Genomic DNA, 9,511 nt, shown 5'->3' with positions numbered 1-9,511 from the left:
AGCAAAATATTTCTAACTGGTACCCAAGGGCTGTTTAGCTGCCCAACTCTGAGAGCTGGAAAGCTAAACAGAACTCTGTCCCATTTACTTTTGCACAAAAGATAGATGCTCTTTTTTCTTACAAAAAAAGAAGGCAAAGTTTATCATTCAGAAGCTGGCTAGGTCTTTGGGGATCTGAGGGTAGTTAACTCAGCAACACAAATGAAATCCACGCTGTGGTCTGGTCTGGTACCTCCATGGCCACAGAACTAGAAAATGCCCCACAAGCGACAATTTCCACCAAACTGTGAAAAACCTTGGTGAGGGCTGTGTTGCTGCTCAGACACACCAGGGGCACTTGCGGTTCAAGATGCACTTAAATTGCTGGGCGACATCTCTAACCTACAGGGTCGGAGGCAGGCACAGTTGCTGGGGCCTTGAGTAGGTGGGTAGGTTGGGGAGGGGGCTGCCTAAGGGGGTCAGCCCCAGACTGCACACTGGGACTCAAAGGGGGCAACCGTTTCCAGGTGGGCAATGGGCCAGGAGGCTCCCCACTTTGAGAAATGCAGTCAAAATTCATTTCAAATACATCAAGTGTACATCCAGGATAGGCCAAAACCTTCGGATCCCAGGATGAGACTTAGTCTTCATCGGATCCTAATTTTTTAGGGGAACGGTTTTCGTTCATCACTCCCTCGTTCCTAATTCAGATTTTGAGGGCAAGAGAGGACCCTGATGGTCATGGTGTTCAAGCCCCCGCCTGGAGGTGGGGGGGAGGAGGTGGCCCAGGGTGGGAAAGGGACTCGCCAAGGATCACACAGCGAGTGAGTGGCAGGGCTGGGACAAGGTCCCAGCACCCCCAGCAGCCAACCCGGGGCTCTCTCTCTCTCTCTCTCTCTCTGCCTGACACACGGCCGCTGCACTCTGCTAAAATCCCAAGTCAATTGGGAAGATCTAAAGCTTTGCGGTGTTGACATGAGTGCGAGTCGGGAGTGGTGTGTGAGAATTAACGAACGAAAGAGATTTTAGCCCTTTTCACAGTGGGTGGTCATGTACAGCATTCGTAACGGTTTCACGAGGACCCCGTGGCCGAGACCCCACCCCTGGTTGGAGGGGGCGTCGGCACGGAGCCCTGGTACTGTTGCCATGTTTTTTTTTGGTCTTTTTTGATTTTAGGTTGAGAGTTTAGAATAACATACTTATTTGTCTTACTCACTTAAAGATGAAATTCTCATTATTATTATCGTTATTATTATTTTTTATATCATGCATTAAGAAGAGAGAAAGAGGATTCATCTGGCAATTACGCTGGTCACACACACACGGCAGCGCAAAGGCAGGAGAGGGGAGCATAGCGTTCACCAGATTTGACACAAAGGAGAGCAAATTCCACCACAAAGAGAAGAACAGACCGCACAGAGAGACAGGGGGCTCTGCGGGGACCCCGAGAAGAGGGGGGCCGGTGGGGACGCTGCTCAGATCTCCTCCTCGCCAGCCTCCTTGGTGAAGGTGGTCATGTCGATCTTCTCCGGGAAGACGATGTTGACGGCCAGCTCCTCCCCGCTGTTGTAGTGCAACAGCAGGTTCTTCTTCTTGCGCAGCACGTGGTTGTAGCGCAGGTTGGACACCCAGGCCTCGCACTTGTTGAGGAAGACGATGCCCACGGTGCCCAGGACCACCAGGCTGGTGAGCACGCCCAGGATGGTGAAGCAGATGGCCTGTCCCTCGGAGAGGAGCGGAGTGCTCTTGTTGAGCTCCTTCATGGACACCTTCAGGACGCGGTGCTCGGGCTGCGGCACCGGCAGCTCGTGCACCCCGGGGGTCAGGCGGTAGGTCAGCCCGTAACCGCTGGGCAGATGGGGGGCCTGCTGGGGGCCCGCCGTGCGCTTCCGGCCACAGCGGGGGCCGGTGAACGCGGGCTTGCACAGACACTTGAAGCTCACCTGGGAGTGCTGCAGGCAGGTGCCGCCGTTGAGGCACGGCTCGCTGGTGCAGGTGCTCACCGGGCGGCTGCAGGTCTTATCCATGAAGCCGGCGGGGCAGCGGCAGCGGAAGTCACCCCCGATGTCGGTGCAGATGCCCTGGTTCTCGCACGGGTTGGGGTTGCAGCTGTTGGTCATGATCTCGCAGAAGTTGCCCGAGAAGCCAGGGGGGCACAGGCAGACGGCGTGGGGGGCCCGGCCCTCATCGTCCACGCAGCTGCCTCCGTGCTGGCAGGGCGAGCTGCAGCGCAACAGGGCACAGGGTAAAGGGCCCTCGGGCGCTGGGCCAGGACAGCAAGGCTGCGGTGGGAGGCGGGGGGGGGGGTGCCCTGCTCCCCCCTCGTGCCACACCGCAAACCTCCTGGGGCCCAACCAAAGGGCAGGTGCTCAGAACGCTCGAGGTGAGGGAGTGCCAGCCAGGGAGGCCCCAGGGTGGGGTGGGGAGTGGGTGCCCGGCACCAGGAGCCCCTGACTGTGAGGAGCTCCTGGGCCATCCGAGATGGGGTGGGCACCTCACCCCCATCACGCCGCCAACCTGGAACATGCCTGACCTCCAATGCCATGATGCCCATCTCCTCTCCCACCTCTTACGCCACCTCTCCGACCAGAGGCATGACGGTTAAGTCACTGGACAGGTGGGGAAACTGAGGCTGAGAGAGGCAAAGTTAGTGATACCCGCCCTCCCCTTAGTTCCGCCCCCAGGCCACAAAGGCGGAGCCAAGCAGGGCATCCCTCAGTCCCTTCTGCCGCGGCCGCCGCCCCCAGCCCCTTATTATTAATTTTATTTTCTGAGGAGTGAGCCTGAGGGCTATTGTACAGGAAACCCTTGGGGACTCTCAGAGTGAAAGAAATCCGCGCTCTGTCTGCAAGGCAGGAGCAGCGTCTAGGCCTGGCTGGTTAATAGTCGCCCATTCACCCCAGTGCAGCCTGCAGACCGAAGCTGTTTGCTCAAAGCGGAGCACACGGAGCATTTAATGTAAGTGCTTTTAAACGAGCAGACCCTTTGTCATCTGATAAATGCCGAAACTCCGGGGAAGAAAGGCGCTCAGAGCGCAAGGAATCAGCATTGCTGCTGCAAGGGTGAGGGCGAGGGGAGCCGGGCTCTGGAGGAATTTCAAGGACCCCAGGCTCTATTTGGACAGACGGGCTCAAGTCTGTTAGGGAGGAAAGCAAAATATTTTAAAGGTCTCGCTCCGTATTTCCCCTTCCTGCCAGGAAGCAGAAACGGAGCTCGGTGGTCACCCCTGTCCTCCGACCTCACCCTGAACCCTGATCTTTTTTTTTCTTAATATTTACGTTTAATTGAAGGATCATTACTTTATAGGATTTTGCTGTTTTCTGCCACACATCCACACGAATCAGCCCTAGAACGCTGATTTTTAGAATGCTGCAAGAATGATGGTTCCTGGCCCATGTGGCTCTGGGGGCTCTCTGCCCCGTCCCTGGACAGGACTTATGCTTCGGCTTCCTCACGAGACAGGGGCGCCCACCCCCCACCCACAGCCACTGGCCTAGGATTGGAGACTGCCCTGAATTCTCGCCTGACCTCCCTGGCCTCCATTTAAACCCCCTCCTCAGAGGGTGAGGAGGGCAGTGCTGCTGAGCAGCTGAGGACCAGAAATGGCTGAGCTGCTGGGAAGTCTGCTCAGGGGGGCACCAGAGAGGCCAGGGACCGGTCCATCTGCTGTGCCCATGCCCCAGAGGCCCCTCCCCATGGGGGTAGTTGGGGGCCGGACCTCCCTCCCCCTTCCCCTCCCGCCTGTCCCATGCTGGCCGCAGCCCCCTCTCCCCACTTCCTAAGACGTACATCCCAGGAGACCCAAACGCAGAGCCTGCCGCCCACCGTCCCCCCCACCCCAACCAAAGCCGCCTCTAAGGTACGGAGAGCGGGTTTCACCAACAGCCTCGGGCACTGCCGAACTCTGATCTCTTGTTACGTTGCCTTTAGAAAATTATGCCGCTGGGGCTCGGGTTCACAGTCCCCAATCTACTGTCATTCAGACACATCAGGGCTTGGGGACGTCAGGGGAATATGAAATCGCCTTCAGGATTGTTTGGGAAAAAATGATGGAAGTGACACAGTCCCCCATAAAGACCCCGGTCGCGGGGGCAGCCCCCCCGCAGGGTGCAGAAGCAGCACTTCCTCGGTCTTTTGTCCGCCGACAGGTCCGCCTGGGTTAGGCTGAAAGGGTCTTTAAGGGGTGGAAACGGGGCTCGAAAGCAGCGTTTTATCAGATCCGCAGGGAGAGAATGCTCACCCATTCACCACGCAGGGCCCGTCCATTTCCTGGCAATCCTTTCCCGAGAACCCGGGGACACAGGAGCACTCGTACTGGCCGTCATCGAGGTCCAGGCAGGTGCCGTTGTTGGCGCAGGGGGTCGAGGTACAAGCCCGGATGTCTTGGAGGGGGAGAGAAAACCAGGGAGATGAGGTGAGGTTGGTGGTGGGGGTGGGGGCGCAGAGGCTAGAAGGAGAGCATCCTGGGTGGGGGCAAGGAGAGAGAGACACCCCTCCCTCTGGTCACGGCGGGGAGCCTGTGTGAGCAGCCCAGACTCCCTGCTTGTGGTCACTGTCCAAGGTCACCCAGCGGGGTCCTCAGTAAGGGAGCGCTGCGACTCCCTCAGAACCCTGACCTAAGTAAACAACTCTGGAGGCCGAGGACACAAAGTCACAGCCGTTCACCAAGATTTCACCCAGGCCCGCTGTGCCCTTTTTCCGGCACCAGGTCACCTCTTGGGTTCCGCAACACTGACCTTCACTGCGGACCCCTCCCCTCCCCCTAATGCTCCAGACCATTTTCTACTGTCTGAGGAGGCCCCTGGTGCCCAGGAGGTGGAGGGGTGAGTGCATCCCAACTGTTAGAGACATCACCTGCCCCTGTATACTTCTCCATCAAAGGGGAGCGGGGAGGTGGGGGAGGAAATGAGATGTAAAGCCCCCTGTCGGGAATCAGGAAACCTGATTGAGCCGCAGCACTGCCTCCGTCTCCTGGTGGTCTGTCTGCTCTCAGGTTCTGAACTAAGGGGGTCTGTGATAAAAAAAGGTTGCATCTTTTGAAGGCGGTGAAATGAGAGCTATTGAGTGCTCGCCTGTCAGCACGGGTTTCCATGAACACTGGTATATTTCCACCGCCTTTTTACACCTCCCGTCACGCACACATCATTATTCGGGGCTCAGCAAGGCAGGGACGGGCTGAACAAAGGGGGGCCCAGGGCGGGAGCTCTCTGACAGGAGAGAGACCCTTTCTGCATCCACCTTCAGCCAGCTGCTCCTCTTCCCCACCACCCCGGACTCTATGCCTCACTTTCCCTGCTTAAAAAAGGAGGGCTTCTCCCCGGCCCATGTCTGAGACCCCCTTTCCCCTTGGGCTTTTCCACCATCTGAGCTGCCCCCTGGGCCAAAGAGAGAGCCAGGGCCAGCCAGAGACACAGCGGCGACTGAGGGGCAGCTCTGGGTGGGGGTCCCCGGGGGCTGCGGCCACACACCACACACGAGCAGATGGATTCGCTCTTTTCAAGAGCCCTGCATCCTCTCAGGGAGAGGGGATGGCTGTCCATCAGTAAGGAAAAGCCCCGCACGCCAGGCGAGGGCCTGTGCAGAGCTCACACGAGGAGTCTGGCTAGCACAAGGGGACCACAGAGGATTTATCATTATGGGAAGGCCCTGGGCGTGAGCGCCAGGCTCCCACCTTACGTGTAAGCCCAAGAGCTAGCGATCACCCACTCCTCTCCCGCAGTGTCAAGCCTCGTGAGCCGAAGATCAGTTCACCTTCTCCCCCTCCCTCCAGGGCCTCCAACCCTAAAGTCGGGTGGATAAAGCTGCCACAAGGGGAGAGCGGCCGGGGGTCTCTGCCTGGGGGGCAGCAGCTGTGGCGGAGACAGCCTCAAAGACGGGTGAAAAGGGAGAAGGCCAGGAACCACCCGAGGGCAGCTTCCTCTGGACCCAGCCACCCCAGGCTTTTGTTGACCCAGTGGGGAGGGACCTTTTGTCTGGGAAACTCCACAGCAGGGTCCCGGGCTTAGATATCACAAAGAGTGGGGCTCCAGGCTAAAAAGCCCTGATCCCCAATGGTGGCTTTTCTGGGACCCCCTTGGGTCCCCCAAACTGCTCAGAGGTTCTTGCAGGGAGCCGAGCCCTGCTCGCCAGAGCCTGAGCCAGCTGTAGGGAAAAACCTGCATCGTTCGGGGGTGGGGGAGGGTGCTTTAAAGACCCGCATGCTGGGGGATTTGGGAAGCCTACTGCCCAGCTTTGCGGGACGGTAACACTACAGTTCTTCGGGTTTTCTCCAGGAAATCGTTAGGCCCCCCCCCCCCCATGAGAATGAACCCGCTTTGGAGGCGGAGGGTGGGGTTTGGTAGCCAGCCGGCTGTTCTCCTGACTTCCTAAGAGTCATGAGCAGACCCGGTTGCTTCCCCGAGCCTCAGTTTCCCTCCTGATACCAGGCGTCTTTGCAGACGCTGGCGTATGGCAGCTGCCTACACCGCCAGGGGAATTTTCTCGAGGACCCTGGTCTGCCTGGGCTTCAGGGCAGGTTTTGCCAAACAAGAATGGGCTCGGTTGAACATTTTGCAGCCTGAAAATGCAGTGACAGCCAACTGTCCACTGCTCACAGGGTAGTGGAGGGCAAAGATGGCATAAATTAATGAAATCAACTAATAACACCAATCTGCACTTGAGCTACTTCTCAGCCTTTCCCGACCTGCCACCCCCCCAGCCCCGACACCTGACCTCGTCCAGCACAGCCCCCAGCCCCGTCCTGTGGTCCTGACTGGTGCCCACTGGCCCCAGCGCTCAGCACCCAGCACCCTCTCCGCGTCTGTTTGCTTGTGTGTTGCAGCACCCTTAGTAACCTGGCCTGTGAATTTATTTGGTTCTGCGACCCTCCCCTCTTTGAGCTTCAGTGCCCCCCCTCCCCCAGGACAGAGTTCTGCCGTCCCCACCCTCTCAGCTTTGTGTGGCGTGTTCCTTTTGGGACTCTTTATTCAACGGGCAGCCCCCCGCCGCCCCCCACCCCAGTGCCTTCCCCACTGCTGGGTGAGCAGCAGTAAGCGCCCCCTCCCCGTGGAGAAGCCCCCAGCACCAGCGGGAAGCGGATACACAGATCATTACCATCCAGACTGCTGGGTGTGTTGGGCGAAGGCCATAGCGGGAGGGGAGGCAGCCGCCACCCCACTGGGCAGGGAGGAGGGGGCTGGGGACGGGGAGGGCAGGGGCAGGTGCCCACCTAGGTCGCAGAGGTGCCCGTCCCAGCCGTCCTTGCAGATGCACTGCCAGGGTTCCACGCAGAGGCCGTTCACACAGCCGGGAAAGGTCACACACTGGTCACACAGGGGGCCCTGCCAGCCAGGCTGGCACCTGTCGGAGGTCGGTGGGGGAGAAAGATGGGGACACGTGAGTGGGGGGGGGGACAAGGGTGGAGAGGGAGTTGCGGTGGCTTTCTGCGGAACTGAGAGCGCTCGGGGAGGGGGTCTCTGCACAGTGCTAGGCCGGTGGGCCGCAGGAAACCAACACCAGTCACCTGAGCGGGAGAGCTTAGACTCGAGATGAGCTGAGGGGCTGGGCAGAGGGGTCCCTAGGAGCCAGGGGAAGAGCTGCCTTTTGCCGCAGTGGCCCGCAGTGGTCTCACCCTGCAAGAGGCTCTCCTGCCCGCCCCCACATCTGAGGAAACAGACAGGAGCCAGTGGCACCATGTCCACCCCCTCCCCCCCCATCCCCAGACACCCGGTCCTCTTCCTCCCCACCCCTCTCCCCCACTGGTTGGTTTTCTGTGGGGGCGAGGGCGCTGTTAGCTGCAGTCCAGGGGCCCCTACTTTTTCTGCCTGCGTCACAGCTCCTCAGAATTCTGCCCTGCGCCCCCCCGACCCGTCCCCGCCACAAGCTGCCTCTGGGGAGCCCCTCCATTACCTGCACACACTGTCATCGTCGCAGAATCCATTTTCAGGGTGGCAGGCCGGGAAGCATTCAGCTCCTGGGGCACAAGAAAGGTTACGCCATTCGCTGCACGAGGCCCGACAGGCCGGGGAGGCAGCCTCCGCCCCACGGGGGCTCTACCCGCCTGGCCCACAGTCAGGCACGCCATCGAGAGCCACCCAGGGGAAAGCCCCCGCCTGCTCCTGGGTCTGGGGTCATCACAGCACACTGCCTAGCTCCCGGGGCCCGGTCAGACACCCAGCGTCCCTCAGAGAAACAACAAACGTCAGGCCCTCCAGGGCAGAGATGAGGAGACAGCGAACCAAAAGAGCTTGACCCCAAGGGACTGGGCCAAACCCTCACTTTGTGTTACAAAGTGAGCTAAAGGTGGGGCGGGGAACAGATTTTTGACGGATTCAGCTTGGGAAAGCTCAGACAGGTCCACCTGGAAGGCTCACAGGTAAGGCGTCTGAGTTTTCCAAAGGTCAATCCCAGCGAAGCCAGGCACCCAGGTCAAACTCCCCACCCCAGGCGCTTGATATTAAAAAGACCAACAAGGGTTTTGCGGACAAGACTGCAATTCTGACACCCTTTAGAGATTCTAACACTTTAATAGGCACCTACTGTGTGCGTTTACTTTAACTCTCAGCAGCTTTTCAGACAGCCCCCCCATAACCACTGGCGCAGTGGTGGGGGGGGCCCTGCGCGAAGGGGGCATGCTGCGTCACGGACAGATGGCCGCCGCAGACAGGAGTGTCGCAGCCCCTCGCCTAGACCAGCGCCACGCGGGAGGGGCATGGCCTGTGCTCCCGGCTGGGACTCTGGGGCGACGACGGCAGTCACCCTCCACAGCCCCCATAGGCCTGCTCCCGAGCGCACACGCAGAGACCCCCCCCCCAAAGTTGCACCCCAGAGCGTTTTCACAGAGGGCTCCCCAGCATCACCTCGTTTCTCCATACCTCCGCTCTGCGCACCGGCCCCCTTGCGAGCGCCACTTCTGCTGGGCGGGAAGGGGCCGGGGGTCCCATACCCCTCCCGCTCCCCGCGCCCCCCACCCAGGACCCCAGGGGCGGGCTTGGCATGCGAGGGTGGCAGGGGGCGAGGCAGGCACGGCGCGGGGCTTAGGGTTAGGCGGGACGGGCGGGAGTCGGGGCGCACGGGACGGGGCGCGCGGGGCACCGGGCGGCCGGGGAGGCGTCGCAGGCTTCCCCAGAGGGGGCGCGAGCCGGGCCGCCGGGGGGCTCACCATGGGCACTGCGGCCGAAAGCCAGCAGGAGCAAGAGGACGGGCAGGAGGGCTGCGGTCGCGGTCATCGCGGGGCGGTCGGGGGCGCGGTCCCGGGAGCGGCGCGGGCGCGGGACCTGCTCCGGGCGCCGCGCTGGGCTTCTGGTTGCGGACGCGAAAGGGGGCGCGGGCGCGCGGCGAGGGGAAAGCCAGGGCTGCACCGGGCTGCGCGCTGCGCTCTCCGCTGCCGCCGCCGAGCTGCTGCCGCCGCCGCGCGCGCCGCCCTTTTCGTACCGCGGCCCCCCCGCGGCCCCCGCCCCTCGCCCCCGCCTTCGCGCGCACGGGGCCGGCGCCGGCCAGTCCCTGTGACCCCCGCCCCTCGCGGGGCCGCCCCCCACCACTGCGGTGTCCCGGA

General features: G+C 60.9%; 1 protein-coding gene across 1 annotated transcript; it reads right to left on the bottom strand.

Annotated features, from left to right (window-relative positions):
• Positions 1 to 1,404: 1,404 nt before the first annotated feature.
• Positions 1,405 to 9,185, bottom strand: DLK1 (delta like non-canonical Notch ligand 1). Its single transcript, XM_052660031.1, has 5 exons — positions 9,119 to 9,185; positions 7,867 to 7,930; positions 7,187 to 7,317; positions 4,220 to 4,361; positions 1,405 to 2,202 (listed from the first exon to the last, which is right to left on the bottom strand). The coding sequence occupies exons 1-5, from the start codon at positions 9,183 to 9,185 to the stop codon at positions 1,455 to 1,457; spliced, it is 1,152 nt and encodes a 383-aa protein (XP_052515991.1). The 3' UTR covers positions 1,405 to 1,454.
• Between the last annotated feature and the right edge of the window lie 326 nt (positions 9,186 to 9,511).

Source organism: Budorcas taxicolor, chromosome 21 (genome assembly GCF_023091745.1).
Source record: "Budorcas taxicolor isolate Tak-1 chromosome 21, Takin1.1, whole genome shotgun sequence".
Taxonomy (NCBI): domain Eukaryota; kingdom Metazoa; phylum Chordata; class Mammalia; order Artiodactyla; family Bovidae; genus Budorcas; species Budorcas taxicolor.
This window is presented reverse-complemented; position numbering and strand designations above follow the sequence as displayed.

What these genes read in the sequence shown, in the direction of transcription:
- DLK1 (XM_052660031.1), bottom strand. Translation starts at nt 9,185, where the DNA reads ATGACCGCGACCGCAGCCCTCCTGCCCGTCCTCTTGCTCCTGCTGGCT. An exon ending in TTTCGGCCGCAGTGCCCATG is followed by an intron (nt 7,931 to 9,118) that starts GTGAGCCCCCCG and finishes CTTGTGCCCCAG; the next exon opens with GAGCTGAATGCTTCCCGGCC. An exon ending in CGGGCACCTCTGCGACCTAG is followed by an intron (nt 4,362 to 7,186) that starts GTGGGCACCTGC and finishes TCCCCCTCCAAG; the next exon opens with ACATCCGGGCTTGTACCTCG.